The 23476-nt window shown below is 41.7% G+C and overlaps 1 protein-coding gene and 1 long non-coding RNA gene across 2 annotated transcripts; both read left to right on the forward strand.

The window, feature by feature from the left end:
• The first annotated feature begins 3152 nt into the window (after positions 1-3152).
• LOC136449023 (late histone H2A.2.2-like) lies at positions 3153-4108 on the forward strand. The gene has a single exon (XM_066448791.1). The coding sequence runs from the start codon at positions 3215-3217 to the stop codon at positions 3620-3622; it is 408 nt and encodes a 135-aa protein (XP_066304888.1). The 5' UTR covers positions 3153-3214; the 3' UTR covers positions 3623-4108.
• A 13495-nt stretch (positions 4109-17603) lies between these two features.
• On the forward strand, positions 17604-20108 carry LOC136449201 (uncharacterized). The gene is made up of 3 exons (XR_010757995.1): positions 17604-17977; positions 19038-19145; positions 19720-20108. It is a non-coding gene; the product is annotated as an uncharacterized lncRNA (long non-coding RNA).
• The last annotated feature ends 3368 nt before the right edge of the window (positions 20109-23476 follow it).

Raw genomic sequence — 23476 nt, forward strand, 5'->3', positions numbered from 1 at the left:
GATTTAGACACAAAATGTCACTAGAAAGGCAACATTTGCGGCAGCAAATGCAACATGTTTCGCCCAGTTCCCTCCCCATGCAAAAAGCGACTGTGGCATAGAGGCTAACGTTTGTTGTATGTCTGCAATGGTGGTATTTGAATGAATAATTGAATTGAAGACCAGTCAGAAATGGATCTTTGTTGTCTTTGTTAACAGTGTGACTCAGGCTTAGACAAATGTGAGTAAAAATCGCACCAAGAGACGCCTCAATGGTCGCTATGAAAACACCACGTAGGCAATGCTGGAGTTCTCCTTAATTAACGACTCCAACTCGTACGACAATGTTTGTAAGAGGGAAATACTTGTTATCTATCCTAGTTGGTTTAGTATTAAAAGAGTAAATTATGTTTACTTCAAGTAAATGTAGGACCGATAATGCAATATGGCGCTGGCATGACACTGTTAATATACTAGTATGCAAAAAGGCGACCAGCAAAACTTCGCCATCAAGCCGACTATATCTGGTACCACAAACAAAACAAGTTGCAGACGATTGTGTGTGGTGAAATCTTCGGCTTTTTTAAACAAGTGCCAGTGGTTGCGATGAAAATACTATTTTTTTAGTACAACGCTACGCCACACATTTGGTTTAATGCGCTATCGATCAGCGGCGATATTCAAGACTTCGCCGCGGCCCGATAGTGTAGACATATAACAGCTGCAGGGGTTTACACAAGGAGGTTGAAAATGCTTTGGTTTACGTCAGTTTTAGCCAAAAACTAACAATTACTCAAAGCAAGGGCCTCCTTGCTCAAGGTAAATTTTCACGCACTTCACAGCTCTCTATTGTTATTGTTAATGTTGTTGTCAACGTCCCGACACGGAATGTTTCCTAAGGTGGGAAACTTTGGACACTTTGTGTGCACTATTGTGCGCACTGCACTGGTGTCCAATCTTGGAGACACGGGTAGAAAATTAGTATACATAGCGAAGAAATGTCAGGTTTCACCATACTGTCCAAGCTTGCAAACTTGTGGAAATCTTTGTTTCCGTGCAGTGTTGAAATAAGAAAAACACAGTGTGTGTCGAAAAATACCACCAGAAACGTTTGAACCTTCTCAATTGCACTTAACTTCAGTAGGACACAACAATAACGACACAAGGATGGGTGCCAGGGAGTAGTGAAATTGCGTCTGCACCTGTCAGAATAGTGCCCCTAATTAAATTGACTATTTCAACCAAACAGGTTGAGCTCGATAAATCTGCGCTCTCTCATTGGCTGACCGAATTAGTCCACCTGGCCAGATGAATAAAGATGTGACCTAAAGGTCAGTGACCCCATATGAGGAAAATAGCCGATCTTCTCCCCCAAAATACCCTCTAAAATAGTATTTCGAAGTGTTCTATGCCGACAGTCCAAATAGGATTCTTTGAATATTTGTTCAATGTACCCCCATAGCAAATTTCAGGTCATTTGGATGTATTTCCAGAGCACAGGAGGCCAAAATGTACGTTTTTGGTCAGAAAAACCTCAATAAAATCACTCTCAAGGTCAATATCGAAAAAATATAACAAAAGCTTCCAGGGTATTTACCTACTCTACCTTTATACCAAATTTCAGCTCAGTTGGTAAAGGGACGACCGAGCTGAGTCGATTACAAGATTTGACAGGAGAAAGAAACATTACGAACACAGTATGTTGCGCCCAACAGTATGTTGGGCTCAACATAATTAGTCGTCGGTTTTATCTGAACTTACATTGGCAAGAGTGATCCCTTTCAAGTAACATGTAATGTTGAATAAACCTAAAGGGAATACAAATGGACTTGGTAAAAACAAATTCAGTCAAAAGTCAGATTCAATCCGTATAATCACAACATCAGCCATTTATATATAGAGAGAGATAAAAAGAATATCGTGTTGCGATATAACGTTACACCATTGCGTGCACTGACAAGTGTTGGTTCAATAAAAGTTCTTGAAAAAAACCCTTGCGAATCGATCTATTCTATCTACGTGTGCGTGTTGTTTCCACACAATAGCAATGAACGTTCATATGCCGTCTTTCTATCACACAAAAAATCATGACGATTTGTCAACCCCTTAAGTTCTTCATCTTCAAAGTTTGAAACGAAATCGGCTCCTGCAGTTCCCAAACCTAAATGTTTTACTCTCCCTCCATCGTAAGTTCCGAACACGACATATCAGGATGTTCAACTGAAGTACCATGGAAAGTCGCTAGTTGCTCCAAATCTAATCATTTCGCGGTCTCACCAAGACCTACCCACATACCAAATATCAAACCAGTCCACTCCAGCATTCTTAAGTTATCGTGGTGCCAGACAGACAGACAGACAGACACACACACACACACACACACACACACACACACACACACAGACACACACGAACGCTGACGAAAACATAACCGTGTTTGAGGAGAGTCACACCTTGAACACGTAAAAGAACCTACCACATCTTTCGAAAAAGAGTAGGGGCATGCCCCGGTGTGAGTGGATCAAAACATATTCCGGCCTAAAAGGGGTGGGGAATTTCCCGAGCAGCCTTCGTAACCCCTGCTTCTCCTAATGGGTCAGTGAAGTCATGCTAGTCTCGAGCAATGATGTTTCTGACCTAGGGCGAAGAGATGCTGCTACAGTAAGAATTAGTTCAGTGCTTCGATGACTGGCCCCCTACGGCCTTGCATTGAGCGAGTTCCTTAAAAAAATAAAAATAAAAAATAACCTTAAGGTAATCAACCCCATGCCACACCTCGGAACGTATATACACTATAATTCAATCAATTGCAACTTTTGATCATTTAACCAAAAATGAAATAATTTCAACAGGTGCGCCATACCAATGGTAGGCGGACATCTCTCAAAAAATGGACAGGGACGTATTTTACGTTCGCTCCCTCTTTTGATTTTACATTTCATCCAAAAACATCTATACCAAAGATGTACCTGCTTGAGTGCAGCAACGAAGCAGTATGGTACTACATAAGACTGAGATAAAACTAACCAAAAATTTTATTTTACTGATTTTACAGAGATATTCTGATTCATATCGCCCCTAGACTGTTATATGGTTTGTTCTAATGATTGTCCACCAGCTGCCGACGTAGTATTCCTCCGAAGTCCGCGTTTAGATGATAAATCCCCCAACTTTGAGAGGGCCCCAGCACTAGTACTTCATCTTCTCTTGGCTTGGATCGTTAATAAATTCCAACATGTCCGGACGCGGCAAAGGCGGGAAAATCCGATCGAAAGCCAGGAGTCGCTCCGCGAGGGCTGGGCTACAGTTCCCCGTAGGACGCGTCCACCGTTTTCTGCGGAAGGGCAACTACGCCGAGCGGATCGGAGCGGGCGCTCCCGTGTACCTGGCGGCCGTGCTGGAGTATCTCACCGCCGAGATCCTGGAGCTGGCCGGTAACGCTGCCCGCGATAACAAGAAGACTAGGATCATCCCCCGTCACCTCCAACTGGCCGTCCGCAACGACGAGGAGTTGAACAGCCTTCTCTCGGGGGTCACCATCGCCCAGGGCGGCGTGCTGCCCAACATTCCCTCCGCTCTGCTACCTAAAAAGTCGTCAGGCGGGCACGGGAAGAAGTTGAACGCGTCAAGTCAAGAATACTGACACCTTGGAAAGAAACGACTTGCACCGTACTTGAGAAAGCCGAAATGGACTGTTTTGGACGAACGAATGGAATTTGGCAGCTGAGCCCTCTAAGACGAACAGTTTATCCTTATCAAAGCCTTTCACTTCAGACTTACCTGACACAACATTCCTCGTATTGTTGTCACTCAAATAAACTAGAATATCACCGTAACAGTTTAGATATATAATTGGTCTTGTCATGACTTCGGTACGCTTTCCGAATATTGCTTGTGGCGTCAACAAGTTGAATGCATGATCTGCTGTCGGATATCTGTAAAACAACTCATAATTTTATTGCCGAATACAACAAACTTACAATGTCAAGTTGAGAAAACTACTTACAGCTTGGTCCTAGTAGACCATGTCCGATGTTCCATCACTTCATGGATTGGTTACGTGGTATTTCATCGAGGTATGTTGTACATAACGATAAAAACTATAACATTAAAAGCTATGTGGAATGTACAGCCATTTGTCTCCATTCCTCTTTCGTGGCACATTGTTAAACAAATCTGCAGCTGATTTTGTCAACAAATCGCTGAACACTCACACCTGAATCTTTTAGATGGACAAGCATAGCGCCAATAAGGGGTTTAAAGGAGTCCTAAACACCAGAGGGTTTTTTCCAATAGATGATAATTTTAGAAAGTAGAAATGAATACTTTTACAGTATACGATAAAGTACCATTTAGCCCCGTGCGCATCAAAACTGAAAAAGCATTCAGTATTCTCCTAAATTCCCCAGGTGACCCTCTATTTTCTAATTAATTAGATTAAACAATTGTAACCCCAGCCTATGGCTTAATACAATGTGCCTGACCGTTGAAGGCCTGGTAAAAGTTAGGTTACAAGAATTTCAGGGGCGATAAGAAAAATTAGTCTTAATATGTGTTCTTGTATATCTTATGGAAATCATCGGGCTCACAGCTTCATGCGGCCGCAAAAAAATGGTACCAATTCAGCGCAACTAGACGCACTGTCCTTCACAAGTCAACAGGCCAAAGTTCAAACAAATCAATCAAAATTACCTTGATCGAGTTAAAGGCTGCACAGAAACAGTACCCACAAGTGGAGGCCAACCTCCGGAGGTAGCATTCCTTGATAAAAGGCCTCCTGTACAACAAATTGTCACTTGAGTGTTGCACTATGTTTCATATCCTAACCTGAGTGCAAATAAAAGAAAATGATCACAGTTGAATCTAGTGCACCCATGCAAAAGACAATCATAGACATTTTCAATCTTCGAATATTATATCCCGACCCCATTTGTGTTTTTAGACCAATACATTTGTAGCACTTTTCAAAAGTGAGACTGCATTATAACAGATACATGTACATTCAAAATGCCATTCTGTCCATATTCCTGTGGTCATGCGGTTTTTAGAATAGATAGACGAGTATCATTGTGTTCATTTATTCATTGTTGCCATATATACTTAAATATCTGAAACTATCGAGAAAAGATTTAAAGCTCATTCATTCATTCATTCATTCATTCATTCAACAAAATACATGAATATGTTTTCATCGGAACTGCTGATCCATGGTTTGTATCTCCTCAAAATTGACTTTGCCCAAAAGAAAACATCCACATCCACAGGAAAACACCATGGCGAACGACGGCCAGAATAGATAATGGAATATCGCCCACACGTTCGCGTCCAAGACTTGTCGGAAAACCTCCGTTTGGTCTCCTGGGTCGAAGTAGCAAGGGAATGTCTGTCCCGTCTGTCCAACGGAACGCTGGAAGTCTTCCACGCGGTTAACGTTATGGTAACGGTATTTGTTGCAAGGTCTTGTAGAACACTAAGGGAAAACAAGAGATATGGCGTCAGTATGTGACAGGGAAGTTTTTTCAATAATTAAAAATGGGCAATTCTGCTACCATTGTTTAACTAGGTAAAGATCACAACTCACACACGTCTACGAACTCACGTGTTGTATTGACAGAACTTTCTGTACAGAGTAAAAGACTACATCCGGGGTGTTGGCCCCTGGTACCTAGTGCGCAGGTGCGTGATACTAAAGGCGGGAAAACTACTAGATAAATAACGTATACGTGACATTCTGTGAGTGGATAAACAATTTGTTTACGCTGTGAAGCGAAGGACGGGAGACATATTTTGTGGATAACAGATTCGTTGCCATTCGTAAAGCCGCAGAACACCCCTTGGAAATCAGTTACTTGTTAACTGAAGGGACTACCCTAAAGATTGATAAATAAACACAGCATTTTATATATCCGTGGTTGGTCGACCTCTGTGGTCAATAGACTAGGATTCTGACTTGATCTGAATGTTGACCTATGTGTTATTTCTATCGTCATCGTTTTTATTACACATCGAGGCAAATAGATGAGGGTCATAGGTAGGTAAATGTTCTATTTCGAAACCAATTCTGATGAAAATTATCAGCCACGACTTCACCAAGTAATTTTTCTCATTACAATTCATATGATTATGCAAAGAAGTATCTTATTAGCATAGTTCATACGATTAGTCTCTCTTCTTTCAAAATCCCACATGTTGCAAATATCATATAAAGAAAGCGGTGACAGTCGTAGTATTTCCTGATCAATTATGAAAATTAAGTCCAAATTTACATGCAATATGTTTGATAATATCTGCCTTTATCCAACCTTCATGTGTCACAAGTATGGATATTACGTAATTCTCCACTGATATCGATGTACTGTTTAACGTATTTGGGTGTGGGGCTCATAATTATTTACACACAAACACACTCATGTATACTCACACATACCCAGACACACAGACACACACACACACACACACACAAACATAATTGTATACACACGCGCAAACCAATACTCACATGTGTGTACACATGGCATACACTCACACACACACACACGTACACACTCATGCACATGTACACACATATACAGAGATACATACACACATATACACACATGCGAACGCACACACACATATACATGCGTACACACCCACAACCACGAAATTACCCAAAAAATCAAGCGCTATCCTCCCTTCCTAACCCTTAATAATCTATTCAAATCATCTCAGATTTTACATTACCAGCTGATCTCCTCTGTATCCCATGTTTTTCTGGTTATCCACCAGAACGCCGGTGAGATTCTGTCTGTGTCTGCCGACGAACGTCACGTTAATCTTGAGACAAGGGAACGACGACCTACAACCTCTCCTCATCTCGCCGGGACACTCGCACGACACCGTGTCAGAAGAAAAGGATGACGTCAGCACGGTACACATCGTTCTGCGCATGTACAGGCCACGAATCGCTGGCTTGACGTCATTGATGATGAAAATGACGAGTAAAACGAACGCACCAAAACGCAACACCACCATCATAGAAGCAGCCATACAGTAACATTTGCTACCGGACATGGTGCTCCCGCTCGGAGCCTGTCAGGAAATTTATCTCGAATTCGACAATCGCAGTACTCAAATGCACGTTCTACAGTCCTCAAAAACCATGGATGCATGTCCCTCTGTTCATCAGTTTAAAACTCCTTATGACATTTTCTGACTGGCCAATTCCTTCTCTACTAGCTGCGAATGTACAACTCTTCCAGGTTGGAATCAAATCCTTCCTGGGCCTCACTCCGTCCCTGTGAACTCCATGTCAAAGATCACAGCAATTATGAAAAACCTCTAGCCGTATAATGTAGCTGTGTGTCAGCCTACACTGTAATGTATTTTAGCTTAGCACTACACTAGTATGATGCAACCTACGAAGCAGGAACAGTGTCAAAAATATCATATATATATCTTAAAAATAGATGTTATTCTAAAACACATATGTTTGAGAGAATAATATGTATCTTTTTAAATAGCACGGCACGAAATCTGGTATTTAAGCATACTTAAACGCAGCGTAAACGTGACGTTTATTCACTATTTCCGCAACTTAACGACCCCTGTACGTCTGCTTAAATTTTGCATATAAGGTGCCCTTTCCGGAAGTACGTTTAGGTACGTTTCTGCACTTCTTCACGTGTATTTACGCGACTTTTCGACGCGTAAAGTCGTCGTTAAGGACAATTTTTCCGTACGTTCCAACACGGAAAGTGTAAGTTGTTTGAGACCTTTCCGTACCCTTTCGTCCATCTTTATCATTCATTTCCGCCACGATTCTCCCTGCGTTTATGTGCCGTTCACACAGCTTGAAAGGTTACTTAAAGGTATACCTTTCCTCGGTATTTCCGTGACCTTTTTACGACCTTAACGTGCTACAAGCGTGGTATCTGCAAGGCGTAAAGGCGTCGTTATGGACAATCTTTCCGTACGTTCAGGTACGTTTCTGCACTTCTTCACGTGTATTTACGTGACTTTTCGACGCGTAAAGGCGTCGTTAAGGACAATTTTTCCGTACGTTCCAACACGGAAAGTGTAAGTTTCTTGAGACCTTTCCGTACCCTTTCGTCCATCTTTATCACCCAATTCCGTCACGATTCTCCCTACGTTTATGTGCCGTTCACAAAGCTTGAAAGGTTACCTAAAGCTGTACCTTTCCTCTGGCTTTCCGTGACCTTTTTAAGACCTTAACGTGCTACAAACGTTGTATCTGCAAGGCGTAAAGGCGTCGCTATGGACAATCTTTCCGTACCTTTACGGAAGATCCAACATGAAAAGTGTAAGTTTCTTGAGACATTTCCGTAATCTTTCGTCCATCTTTATAATCTATTTCCGTCACGATTTCCTACGTTTATGTGCCGTTCACGCAGTCTAAACGACTACCTAAAGCTACACCTTTCCTGGTGTTTTCTGTAGCCTTTTTATGAGCTTAACGTGCTAAAAACACGAGCTAAACGTGCTAAAAACATGAGCTTAACGTGCTAAAACGGAGTCTCTACAATAAGTTTCCTTTTCATTACACAGTATCTAATTCAATCCTTTACGACGACTTAACTTGCTACGGATGGCTTAAACATTCCGAACCCTTACATAGACAGGTAAATATGAATATGAAAGGCAACGGGGCCGATAAAAGTTTAGAACAATTTATTTCAAAGATGATAATACTGCACAAAAACGTTTTTCGCCATTATAGCGAGACCCCTCCCCACCTTTACAAATATACACATACAAAATGGAATAAATGATTTCTTACATGGACAGCTAGTTTCATTAAAAAAAACGTCACCTTATCATTAATAAACTATTCAGGCTATTCCTTACCCCAACTATTAACTATTACAATGCGCTTCCAAGTTTTAACACTAGCTAACTATTACATCGACACCAGAACGTAACCCCTAACACTAACTAACCCTACGTCAAACTTTTCTTCCCTCTCGTGTCTTATTAGCCTTTACCAGGCTCCGCGGATCGCTAGGAAAATAGTAGAAATTGGCCAAATAGAGTGAATTGTAACAGTAAAATCATTCTTTTTGGTTGATAACACTTACTAGGTACTTGCGGTTTCGTCATCGGTCGTCATATTCTAACTTGTACTTGACGCGGTCAACGAGGGATCAATCTCACATTGTCGGTAGATTATCCCTTCACCATTTTGCGACATTTCCAAGTCCACGATTCCGGTCCCAGTGTGAGGCGAGACGACAGGGATAGTTCCTATCAAGACAGGTAGACAGGTTCCGATTTCACTCACGCTAATCTCCAAACAGATCTATAGGTTTCATCAAGACCGTATGAACTGACAGAGAAAGTACTTTGATTTCTATACATACAAGCTCCTTCTTCCAGTTGGATACGGTCTTTGCAATCCATTGGGCCTGGTTGGAGGCTAACTCACGCCGTTGTTTACTTGGTGACCGTTGTCTCCACTGGTACCGGGTGGGTTTGGACATACAACAAAGGCCCGAATCGCGTGCCCGCATGCTCCGTTCAGCATCTCCACCCTCCTTGGTTTTACCCAGGTAGTATAATCCTATGAAACCTCCTTGTTTCACCAAGTTGTACAGACTGGTGTCCTTGTCCCAGCTTTACGTTTTTCCGTCCGGGTTCCGGGTGGTAAGAACAACGTTGTGGCCATAACTTGTGGGTTGAAACGACTGAGTTCAAACTTCCTTCATGAGCTGTCTTCGCTGCAAAAAAAATAACTGTCTCTGGGATATACGGTTAATTTGAAAAAGCCACCCTTTTCTCTGATTGGGTAATGCTTTGTCACATGGCATTTCACTAGTAAATATGGAGATGTTGCATTACCATCTCAACGTACCGCCCCAGCTTGTTTACGACTTCACACTGTATAAATTTGCAGTTGAAAAGGAGACGTCCTTGCGTATCGCTTTTGCCCCGAACACAACAACTGACGCGAGCGACAATAGAAAATACTGTTAGCGGCGATCTTTCTAGAAGTTACTTGTAGATTATAAAAAGGAAAACTGCGTGTGAACACGCGTTATTTGATGATTTTTGATACAAAAAAGGAACAAATACACAAAGCTGCCAAAACGTGCCGGCGGCGCGGTCTCGATCCGCAGACTGAGCCAATTTGTGCGGCGGCCTAAGACAGTATGCCCGCCAACCTATAGATTTGCAATCCCGGGGAGTTGTTAGCTCAATGTTCCGCGTTGTTTTCTAAAACTAAGAGCACCGTCAACCCAGGCTAAAGGTAACAGAAGGATATCGGAAAGGTAAAAATAACGGCGAGGATAAACGCCTCGCTTTCCGACAGCTTTTTTCTACCTAAACATAAGAGTGGGTTATGTAAACTGAGCCTATATGTAACGGAAGGATATCGGAAAGGTAGAAATAACTGCGAGGGAAAACGCCCGCTTTCCGACAGCTTTTCTCTACCTAAACATAGAAGGGGGGAGGTCTCCCCCCTTCTATGCAAACCGAACCTATATGTAACGGAAGGATATCGGAAAGGTAGAAATAACTGCGAGGGAAGACGCCCGCTTTCCAGCAGCTTTTCTCTCCCTAAACATAAAAGGGGGGAGGTCTCCCCCCTTCTATGTAAACCAAGCCTAAAGGTAACGGAAGGATGTCGGAAAGGTAGAAATAACTGCGAGGGAAAACGCCCGCTTTCCGGTAGCTTTTCTCTACCTAAACATAAAAGGGGGGAGGTCTCCCCCCTTCTATGTAAACCAAGCCTAAAGGTAACGGAATGATGTCGGAAAGGTAGAAATAACTGCGAGGGAAAACGCCCGCTTTCCGGCAGCTTTTCTCTACCTTAACATAAGAGTGGGTTATGCAAACCGAGCCTATATGTAACGGAAGAATATCGGAAAGGTAGAAATAACTGCGAGGGAAAACGCCCGCTTTCCGGCAGCTTTTTTCTACCTAAACATAAAAGGGGGGGAGGTCTCCCCCCTTCTATGTAAACCGAGCCTAAAGGTAACGGAAGGATGTCGGAAAGGTAGAAATAACTGCGAGGGAAAACGCCCGCTTTCCGGCAGCTTTTCTCTAAATTAACATATGAGTGGGTTATGCAAACCGAGCCTATATGTAACGGAAGGATATCGGAAAGGTAGAAATAACTGCGAGGGAAAACGCCCGCTTTCCGACAGCTTTTCTCTACCTAAACATAAAAGGGGGGAGGTCTCCCCCCTTCTATGTAAACCAAGCCTAAAGGTAACGGAAGGATATCGGAAAGGTAGAAATAGCTGCAAGGGAAAACGCCCGCTTTCCGACAGCTTTTCCCTATCTAAACATAAAAGGGGGGAGGTCTCCCCCCCTTCTATGTAAACCGGCCATATATGTAACGGAAGGATATCGGAAAGGTAAAAATAACTGCGAGGGAAAACGCCCGCTTTCCGACAGCTGTTCTCTACCTAAACATAAAAGGGGGGAGGTCTCCCCCCTTCTATGCAAACCGAGCCTATATGTAACGTAAGAATATCGGAAAGGTAAAAATAACTGCAAGGGAAAACGCCCGCTTTCCGACAGCTTTTCTCTACCTAAACATAAAAGGGGGGAGGTTTCCCCCCTTCTAAGTAAACCGCGCCTAAAGGTAACGGAAGGATGTCAGAAAGGTAGAAATAACTGCGAGGGAAAACGCCCGCTTTCCGGCAGCTTTTCTCTACCTAAACAGAAGAGGGGGAGGTCTCCCCCTTCTATGTAAACCGAGCCTAAAGGTAACGGAAGGATATTGGAAAGGTAGAAATAACTGCGAGGGAAAACGCCCGCTTTCCGGCAGCTTTTCTCTATCTAAACATAAAAGTGGGCTATGTAAACCGAGCCTATATGCAACGGAAGATATCGGAAAGGTAGAAATAACTGCGAGGGAAGACGTCCGCTTTCCGGCAGCTTTTCTCTACCTAAGCATAAAAGGGGGGAGAAACCAAATAGAAAAGAACTGCTGTTTTTTGTAAGCTGTAGTATAAACACGGATAAAAGAAGATCAACTAGAAGATGGGTATGGACTGTATGTCTTATTCTGCTACAAAGTAGACGTACAATGTGCGTGCACATGCATGGCGCGTTGTTTAAAACAAAACTTATGAGAAATGACTTAAGCGGGATAGCGGGATCGGTGTTTACTGCAAATGGGTGTATCTTAAAGATCAAAGAGCGTTTCGGGTATACCAGCTTTACTCCAAGATTTTAAAAATTGAGGCAATATTAGTCCCCAGGAGAGCATTTATCTGCTTGGAGAATATATTGGTTACTGATGTACCATAATGTTTCATCTATACGATGTATATAAGGATGCTTAAAGTCCATGGAAAGATATAGCATGCATTTAATTCATGTTAACGAACGCGGAAAGGTTGCGGAAAGCTCAAATCTTACTTTCAGCGGCATTAACGGCCCCGTAAACTCTGCTGAAATATTTCCCGACCTTTAATTCTTGTTTCCGTCATTCGGAAAGTTTGCTTAAATATTCGATTTCGTGCTGTGTAGGAATGGTTTTGAAACATATAACGTTACGCTTGAGAGGAAAATATGTATACTTTTTAAAACAATTCAAATTTCATATCAATATCTTTTTTAATACAATACGTATTCTAGATCAATATCTAAAAATAAAACATATGTTGTTTACAAAAACATTCCTGCAAGCATATTCTTCGGATATTTATCCGCGTTGATAGTGAAGCGTTCCTTTGCCCGAGATTGACGCAGCGCTCTGTGGGTGATGTTGCTATGCCAGCTTATACATAGTTTGCGGCACCAACCGTTGTTACCTTCGCCGAGAAGGTAATGCAGAGGGTAGCGTTTGTGTGTGTGTTTGTGGGTTTGTTTGTAACGTACAGCATAACTCGAGAAGGCTTGGATGGATTGTCTTGATATTTGGTAGGTGGGTAGGTCTTGATGAGACTTGGAAATGATTAGATTTTAGGGCCCCTACCGGCTTGATACGGTACTGCAGCGGAACTTCCTGTTTTGATATCTCGTGTTCTGGACAAGCTATGGAACTGATTTTTGAGTGGTAGATAGCTCTTTGGACAGAGAGTAAGTGGTATAGGTTTTGGCCACCTAGCAGCTTTTTTGGGACTGCAGGAGCAGGTTTTGCTTCAGACTTTGAAAGGGAATAATTCAAGAAGGGCTTGATGGATGGTCATGATTTTTGGTAAGTAGATAACTTGAGTGATGATGTACATGATTAGATACTTATTATGCAAATCAGCATCTAATTTGCATAATTAATGAGGAAAGTTTATGCAACCGCCAAATTCAGTGATAGGACTCTCAAACATGTAACAAATGTAACTGAGGAAGCGAGAAATATTAATAGATATCAACTATGGAAATGAGGACCTCATTTGCATAATTAAGGACAAAATACTAGAACTCAAGATGGGCTTGATGGATGTTCATGATTTTTGGTATATAGATAGCTTAGGTGATACTTTGTATGATTGGACGATAATCATGCAAATCAGATTCTAATTTGCATAATTAATGAGACAATTTAAAAAAACGCTGTGTTCCATGATCTGACTATTCAAATATGTGACATTTGTAACTGAGGAAGAGAGGAATGTTGATAGATAGAAAATATGCAATTGTAGGCCTAATTTGCATAATTAATGAGAAACTACTAGAATTCCATACAGGTAAATGATGGCAATTTCATACTTGTTGCATTTGGAAGTTATGCGAATGTGAACATCGTTGAATCAAATTATGCTAATAAGGACCTTATTTGCATAATTGATTATATATGGTCGCATAACCTTTTTAAGCTCATACTTTGGACGACTTCTGTTATTTGGGTGAAGTCGATCAACTGGTATGATTTATAATTGATGAGAAACACTCCTTATACGTCAGTCATAAAGGTTAAAATCATTTGGCGAAGGTATGAGGTCGTGGAACTCTAGTTTTATTAATGCAATAAAACAGCAGTGCGTCGGTAACGTAAAATGGCTCCGACGTCACCGACCTGCTCTCGCACGTTATTTTACTCGATTTACTCGATGGCAACGTTATCTTCGGAACGTCGGAACCCTAAAAACACCGTCGCCCCGAAGAGGCCATCACACACCGTTTTTTTTAAAACCAGCATCGCTCCCGAAAACCCACATCGCTTCTGAAAACCGACATGGGGTTTGAAAACCAGCATCGAGGATTTACTCCACAAAAAAAAAAATTATCAAGGATTAAGTCCACTTCACACCTCTTTTACACCTAGGAGGTGTTTTTGGATGTGTGTATTAAGCACTGATGTGTACTCGGATCGACAAGTTAGGCACATCACCTTAATTACGAATGAATGAATGAATGAATGAATGAATGAATGTTTATTTCCGTGTCCTGCGACAAATAAAATTCAGGTCCGGTCCAGGTCTAGAGGGTCAGGTCCAGGTCCAGACCTGTACGGTTCACCTGTTCCTGATTATAGTTGTAGTGTCGTAGTACATCATATTTTAGAGAGCAAGACCCAAGTAAAGGTCTGAGAGTCCTACAAATTATGTTCAAATTGCACATTCGAATGATATGATTATTCTCGGTGCACATTATTGTGCAAACAGGAAACGAAGATGTATCGAAGCATATAACATCTTATTCAAGGTAACTTTTATCTCACAAAAGATATTCAGAGCACACTTGTCCTTCTTAGAGTACAATGTAGTTGACAAGTAGAGGTCAAGTGTATGCATTTGTCGGATCGCTAACGTCATGTATGGAACGATATAATTTCTTATGTTCGTACTTTGTCTCAACTATACTCTCCTCGCCGTCTGTTGACTCATAAAGTGTTTTTATATGATCTAGATATGATTCACAGCTAATGTCTTCAAAAAAGAGTAACCGCGACTCGTTAAATCAAGGACATTCTATATAATGTTCTTGGTTAAATCTGCTGTTTTGTATTTTCTTAGGCCGGCAACATCATTATGTATCATTATGTGACCGCCTGCTGGTAGCCTGGCACTGTGGATTCCATAAGCCGGTCCACTGATTTTTTCCGGACCGTTTTTTTTTGGACAACGGTATACGTACGTACCGGTCCATAAAAGATACCAGTTTTGTACCGGTACACGGATATTTTAAGCTTTGTGTGTTTTGCTATCTTTGTGGTCATAATTGTACGTTTTGAATGATATTCCCATTATAAAGTCAAGGGTAACACAAATCCATTTTAGGACGCATTGACGTCACAAATACAAAATGGCGCTGCTTTGTAACTAACTGTGGGGTTCGTCAAGGCTGTAACTTGAGTCCAACATTGTTTAATCTATTCATAAGTGATTTAACAGATGCGTTCGATGATGGTATTTTTAACCCTCCTACTTTACATAATAAGAAAGTGTCCTGCTTATTATATGCAGATAACCTAGTGCTTTTCTCTGAATCCCAACGCCGGGGACTGCAAACATCTTTAGACAAATTAGAAAGCTATTGTAAATCATGGAATTTGAATGTTAATCTCAAGAAAACTAATTCAAAAGTAATTATCTTTACAAAGGGAGGCCGTTTGCCCAAAGACTGTTATTTCTTGTTTGATAATAATATTATAGATGTTGTGACAAACTATTGTTATCTGGGTATTGTTGTAAATTCAGTTGGCAAGTTCAAGGCAAACAACAAATACTTACACAGCAATCAATCCAAATTGTAGGCATCGCTTTTCTTCTTCTTTCTTCTTTTTTTTCTGATTTTCTTTCTGATTTTTTTTCCAATAGCATGCTATAAGTACATTGGCCATAGGCGAAATATGCTGTTTGGTGGGCCACTTATAGCATGCTATTGGAAAAAAATCAGAATTGGTATTTCGGCCTCAGACAAGAAATCAAAAGTAATGCCTATGGCATTCGGTGGTCCCAGGCTTCCCGTCCAAGTACCGACCGGACTTGACGTTCCTTTACGCCAGAGTTCAAACGAGATCGAACGAGATTCAATGTGATTTGGCCGTACAATGTCCTTGTTTGAACGACGGTACGGCCAAATCTCGTTCTATCTCGTTCGAACTCTGACGTCAAGCAACGTCGAGTCCTGTCGTTACTTGGACGGGAAATAGCCTGGGACCACCGTTTGCCGTAGGCATCGCTTTTGATTTCTTGTCTGAGGCCGAAATACCAATTCTGATTTTTTTTCCAAAAGCATGCTATAAGTAGCCCACCAATAGCATTTTTCGCCTACGGCCAATGTACTGATAGCATGCGTTGATGAAAGTTAGACATCCAGGTAGTAAGATACGCCAAAAATAATTACTCAAGCAACTGGATAAAGTTTTGAAACTCACTTTTTTTGCCTACATACAAACACAAAAAAATGCTAAGTCCGCTGCAGTACTATTGAAAAACGCAAGGTAAACCATTTTCGAACTTGACCTTCCTTTACACAACCACTACACACCTACTAAAAATCATAAAGATTCATTGAAGTTTTCTTGAGTTATGCTCCTGACATACATTCAGACCCACCCAACAGATTTTTCAACCGAAAACATAATCCTCTCCGAGCACAAGTACTCGGCGAAGATGATTATTTTGGGCGTATCTTACTACCTGGATGTCTAACTTTCATCAACGTACATAACAGAATAACCCGTGACTACGAACTCTTGCAGTTTTCGTAAGCAGTGCTAGGTGACGCTTTTGATCGATGAACATAAAAATGCTTTCTATCTAACAGATGACCTTTCACTTTGTTTAATCAGCTTCCATCACGCATTCACAATTGAAGTTTTGAGCACTTTTGATCCATGAACAGGTGCTAAAGCAACAGACATTTCTTTTTTTCATTACAAAAGCTGTTCAGTAAGGGTTTGTTACCTTCCACATAGATGGATTGATAATCCAGATGTCGACTAAAAATACTAGCTACTATTCCATTAAACCGTTCACAAGTACAAGCAAGCCAACTGTCCTTGGTGCTGAACACTGTTTCAACCCACAGTTAGCACACACACACGCACACACACACACACACACACACGCACACACACACACACACCCATACTTGCATCATTAGAAATATTTAAGTAAATGTCACCATCATTAGACAAAGAAATAGACTTAAAACAAATTGTGTTATTCCGATGATCACCTGCAATAATCTATGCACATATTAACGGCACTTGTACCCAAAGGCCCATGGCAATGTTTTGAAATTATAATTCTTCTTCGGAAATTCGCTTAGACTAGACAAGTCTTAAGATCGCGTATGAAATATTTCCATGCATTTTGCAAACCGGCGACACCAGTTAACAAACGCTGCGCCAAGACTAGACATCTACCATTCTAAGCGAACATAAAGCACACTATCTGGGCAATCAGGCGACAATGAGCTACCGCGTACTAATACACGACTACACTAGCTATCCGGCGGAAGACAACACTTCGGCACAACAAAAACAACAACAACAAAATAACATGAACGTTTATTCGGGAAATAAAAAGATATGATTTTTAGCTATAGTTAGTGATATCCAAAAATATGGAGCTGAAAACCGAGGAGAAAGCGCATTATTCGCGCCTTATTTTCTGGGATTACTTCGTATCGCGGATAAACTTCGGTTTGAGACTGAACTGGCATGACGTCACGGAAATGTCCAGATCTTCTTCGTATTATTACCGGGAAGACTTGTTTTATCAACTTGGACCTACAACAACTATATACATCGGGAAGGAAGAATGTTAGGACAATTTTCACCGAAAGAGAAGAAAGGACAAAGCACAAAGTGAGCAGAAACGGGGCGACAAGCGGCTGTACAAGATGCAAGATTCAACATTTCACCACAAGAACCCGGACAACGTTGTGGTCGTTCTTCTTTTTTCCTTCATGTCAAAAATGTCTTCAAATGTAGCGTCATTGCGGGAAATTTTCCACAGAAAGGGAAGCGAAAGGGCTGTGAAACTGTATGGACGAAAATTGATAGGCAAAACTCAGGATTTGGGGAGGAATGCAGCAAGATTTGGAGTCGATGCACTGTCAACAAAATCAAGCACGTGTGACGTCATGAAAGGTAAGATCTTTTGAAAACATTTTCGTCATTTCTGAGAGAAAATTCTCAATGAAAACTTCCAGTCCCTCAGAAAAGTTCAGAATATGCTTCGCACATAAATATTCTGAATGGCTGTGTAAAGTTTCTGTGTATCTTTTGTGACAAAAAAGTATTTGTGAGAAAAACAAGGTCCAAGTTTTTTGAGCGCGCCACAACACAAGAACAGATCTTGAACAGATACAGCATACTGTAAAGTTTCTAATTACTTCACAAACCTGAAGAAGTAAGCTACAATGCTGCGATTCACTAAAAATGAAAAAGGATTTCATGGTTAACTTGTTGATTAACGTTTTGAGTGAAAGGATGTACTAGTATAACGTTGATGTAATAATTGACACAGTGAATGGTGCGGTCTGTAATTAGTCGGGAATACGTCGGTAATGTTATTTGAGAATTGGTCGGAAAATCGCCGTCTCTCGGGGAATTTGGTCGGGATTTAGTCGGTTGAAGGGTGCTTCCCGACAAAAGGATTAGTTGCTATTGACATCATCCTGTCAATAATAAGAGTTTTACACTATTGATAGGATGATCCTATGATGTATGCATTCCTATGCAATTTTTTGTAATCAATCTGTCAATATTGATTTTCATAATGTTGTCATCATAAAAATTATTTAATTTTATAATCATAATTTTGCTCTAGAAGCATCCATAAGTACATCATTGTCAGGTGCTTTCCAGAAATGCTTCCTAACATTATCAATGAGTCAGAAAGCAGACGAATAGGATGTTTGACATCTAAGTTGATATTGCAGTTATGTTGCATAACAAGATACTGTAAATGCAGAAATGTTAGCGAGGTTTAATTTCACGGTAAGGAGAAAATGGATTGTTGCGGTGGTTTTGAGATCACGTTTAAACAATAATAGTGCTACAGTCACACAATGGAACAGCTTTTCACATGTTTTTAAGGTTGTGGTAAAGAGTTAATCGATGAAAGTCATGACCATAAAACCACAAATATTTCTGCATTTACAGTACAGGGAAGGATGTCGATTTAGCATGTTTTTACTCTGTATAGTGTACGCGAAGAGGGTCTACAGAGCCATTGATGCTCAGATGGTGGAGCAGTCAATGCTTCAGGCCTGTGAGGAGCCAAAGAAAACAACTGCTGACATGGAGAACAATGGTACATTGCACACTTTACATGCAGCTGTTATTTGTTTGTTACATATCTGGTATAACACACCTGGTTTGTACTGACGAGTACAAGCTGCATATCTGGACAGATTTATTAGATCTGCTCACATCAGGATGGTCTGGTGTGGCGTATTCTTTTATCTGCTTGTGGTGGCCCTCTCCTCAACCACGGGACTTGGTATTTTATGCCAGAGTCTGGAAAAAACACAACCTGAAGCAGACTTTTTAGTTGGTGAAGCGCGGTGGCGTCGTGAGGTAGAATAGGTATGAATATGGTCATGGTTCGGTTTGAAAGGGCAGAATCTACGACTAGCTTACATCCCAGTTCACGACTTGCAGGGAATTTGGACAGCCATTCCCGACTCAAACAGCTGCCTACGGCCAAACACGACTTGTTGCATGTTGTTTACTTTTTTTTTTACATTAGAATTAATATACAATACATCATTACACATTTGCATAGAGTAGGCCACATATTTGTAGGTGTAGTTAGTTACATCTCCTTGGTTACATATTTCAATCTTCATCCATCCTCTAACATGTACCTCTCTTTCCCCATGTAGACGACAAATGTGCTGAGGGAAACATACAGCAGCTTTATTTTCTACCAGTACATCTGACGCCCTTCAAGAACAGCATCCAAGCGAGTGGAAACACACATACCAGTACTTCAGGGAGAGGGTTTGGGAAAAGTATTTCAATATGATGTACTTGCATGATGGTAAATTGATGATGGATTCTCCTGGTGAATCAACAGATGAATTTATAGTGCATGATGGTCTTAATGCTCTAAGTATGAATGGTTCTGGATTGGAACCTTTTGTAGTGAACATCATACAGGTATTGCTAAACACCACAATCGACTACAACTGATCACAATCAGGTATGATACTAGTATGCAGTGGATTTATTAACCCCTACATGGAATGTGCAAACAAGACAGTAACTAAATTGTGAAACAGATCAATACTGTTTGAAACTAAATGTTACAGATTTTTTTTTTGGGGGGGGAGGCAACCATGCATATATCTTATAATATCTTATTAGAAATGTTTATATTCCTATGGAAGCCTGCACCTTAACAATAACCTCAATGACCTACAGTCGCCAGTGCCCCTCATAGTATGATACCCTTGGAGGCTTGAGTAGTATAGGAGATCATCAAGAAGGTTATGTTTTCAGAGTTTTGTGTACATGTCTGTTAGCAGGATAACTCTAGAAGTCCTAAATGTATATTAATCTTTATGATATTGGGCATGTTGGTAGCTGTGGAAGGAAGAGATTAGATTATGGGCCCCTACCAGCTTCCCTTGGTACTGCAGTAGAAATTCCAGTTTTCATATCCCGTGTTCTGGACATTACGGTCATGATTTTTCAGAGGTAGGCAATTGGGCTCGTGGATAAGGGACAATGGTACTGCCACCAAAAAAACTTTAAAAAAAAGAGGGACATCAAAAAGAGAGGAACATGTACACCATGCAAATGAAAATCTCATTTACATAATAAATGTAAAATGTCAACATTTCATGTTGGGAAAGATTCCATCAGCATTTGGAAGTACAAAGTAAAGATGAACATCATTATACATATAAAAAGCACATCAGGGCCTCATTTGCATATTTAATGAAAAGAGATTAAAATATTTTTTGCTAAGATATAGCTTGCATACTTTGGACACTTATTTGGGTAAAGAGGATCATTGACTGATGTAGTACATGCCAATGAGGACCTTATTCACATAATGAGAAAAATATGACCACTGAAGGTTATCCAAATACCAGGAAGACGTCATGAGATAATTTGAAATCAATTTGTCGGGGCTTCTTCTCGCCTCTGGCCATTATATACTTCATGTGACGGGTGTCTTGAAAAACAGAGAGCGAAGCATGGTACGTGAAAAATAAGCAACAAGGCTTACATAGACTCTCCAGGCATACCGGCTGGTTTCCTAAGACGGCATTGGTCTCGCCTAAGATGGGAGGCATTGCTAACAAGGGACCAGTTTCACCGCTATTGCCTAACACCTGAAAGACGTCAGACATGGCATCTCAAATTGTCGGGGCTTCTTCTCGCCCCTAGCCATACTTCATATGACGGGTGTCTTGAAAAATAGAGAGCGAAGCATGGTACATGCAAAGTAAGCTACAAGGCTTACATAGACTCTCCAGGCATACCGGCTGGTTTCCTAAGACGGCATTGGTCTCGCCTAAGATGGGAGGCATTGCTAACAAGGGACCAGTTTCACCGCTATTGCCTAACACCTGAAAGACGTCAGACATGGCATCTCAAATTGTCGGGGCTTCTTCTCGCCCCTAGCCATACTTCATATGACGGGTGTCTTGAAAAATAGAGAGCGAAGCATGGTACATGCAAAGTAAGCTACAAGGCTTACATAGACTCTCCAGGCATACCGGCTGGTTTCCTAAGACGGCATTGGTCTCGCCTAAGATGGGAGGCATTGCTAACAAGGGACCAGTTTCACCGCTATTGCCTAACACCTGAAAGACGTCAGACATGGCATCTCAAATTGTCAGGGCTTCTTCTCGCCCCTAGCCATACTTCATATGACTGGTGTCTTGAAAAATAGAGAGCGAAGCATGGTACATGCAAAGTAAGCTACAAGGCTTACATAGACTCTCCAGGCATACCGGCTGGTTTCCTAAGACGGCATTGGTCTCGCCTAAGATGGGAGGCATTGCTAACAAGGGACCAGTTTCACCGCTATTGCCTAACACCTGAAAGACGTCAGACATGGCATCTCAAATTGTCGGGGCTTCTTCTCGCCCCTAGCCATACTTCATATGACTGGTGTCTTGAAAAATAGAGAGCGAAGCATGGTACATGAAAAGTAAGCTACAAGGCTTACATAGACTCTCCAGGCATACCGGCTGGTTTCCTAAGACGGCATTGGTCTCGCCTAAGATGGGAGGCATTGCTAACAAGGGACCAGTTTCACCGCTATTGCCTAACACCTGAAAGACGTCAGACATGGCATCTCAAATTGTCGGGGCTTCTTCTCGCCCCTAGCCATACTTCATATGACGGGTGTCTTGAAAAATAGAGAGCGAAGCATGGTACATGCAAAGTAAGCTACAAGGCTTACATAGACTCTCCAGGCATACCGGCTGGTTTCCTAAGACGGCATTGGTCTCGCCTAAGATGGGAGGCATTGCTAACAAGGGACCAGTTTCACCGCTATTGCCTAACACCTGAAAGACGTCAGACATGGCATCTCAAATTGTCGGGGCTTCTTCTCACCCCTAGCCATACTTCATATGACGGGTGTCTTGAAAAATAGAGAGCGAAGCATGGTACATGCAAAGTAAGCTACAAGGCTTACATAGACTCTCCAGGCATACCGGCTGGTTTCCTAAGACGGCATTGGTCTCGCCTAAGATGGGAGGCATTGCTAACAAGGGACCAGTTTCACCGCTATTGCCTAACACCTGAAAGACGTCAGACATGGCATCTCAAATTGTCGGGGCTTCTTCTCGCCCCTAGCCATACTTCATATGACGGGTGTCTTGAAAAATAGAGAGCGAAGCATGGTACATGCAAAGTAAGCTACAAGGCTTACATAGACTCTCCAGGCATACCGGCTGGTTTCCTAAGACGGCATTGGTCTCGCCTAAGATGGGAGGCATTGCTAACAAGGGACCAGTTTCACCGCTATTGCCTAACACCTGAAAGACGTCAGACATGGCATCTCAAATTGTCGGGGCTTCTTCTCGCGCCTAGCCATACTTCATATGACTGGTGTCTTGAAAAATAGAGAGCGAAGCATGGTACATGCAAAGTAAGCTACAAGGCTTACATAGACTCTCCAGGCATACCGGCTGGTTTCCTAAGACGGCATTGGTCTCGCCTAAGATGGGAGGCATTGCTAACAAGGGACCAGTTTCACCGCTATTGCCTAACACCTGAAAGACGTCAGACATGGCATCTCAAATTGTCGGGGCTTCTTCTCGCCCCTAGCCATACTTCATATGACGGGTGTCTTGAAAAATAGAGAGCGAAGCATGGTACATGCAAAGTAAGCTACAAGGCTTACATAGACTCTCCAGGCATACCGGCTGGTTTCCTAAGACGGCATTGGTCTCGCCTAAGATGGGAGGCATTGCTAACAAGGGACCAGTTTCACCGCTATTGCCTAACACCTGAAAGACGTCAGACATGGCATCTCAAATTGTCGGGGCTTCTTCTCGCCCCTAGCCATACTTCATATGACGGGTGTCTTGAAAAATAGAGAGCGAAGCATGGTACATGCAAAGTAAGCTACAAGGCTTACATAGACTCTCCAGGCATACCGGCTGGTTTCCT

Source organism: Branchiostoma lanceolatum, chromosome 14 (genome assembly GCF_035083965.1).
Source record: "Branchiostoma lanceolatum isolate klBraLanc5 chromosome 14, klBraLanc5.hap2, whole genome shotgun sequence".
Lineage (NCBI taxonomy): Eukaryota > Metazoa > Chordata > Leptocardii > Amphioxiformes > Branchiostomatidae > Branchiostoma > Branchiostoma lanceolatum.

What these genes read in the sequence shown, in the direction of transcription:
- LOC136449023 (XM_066448791.1), top strand. Translation starts at nt 3,215, where the DNA reads ATGTCCGGACGCGGCAAAGGCGGGAAAATCCGATCGAAAGCCAGGAGT.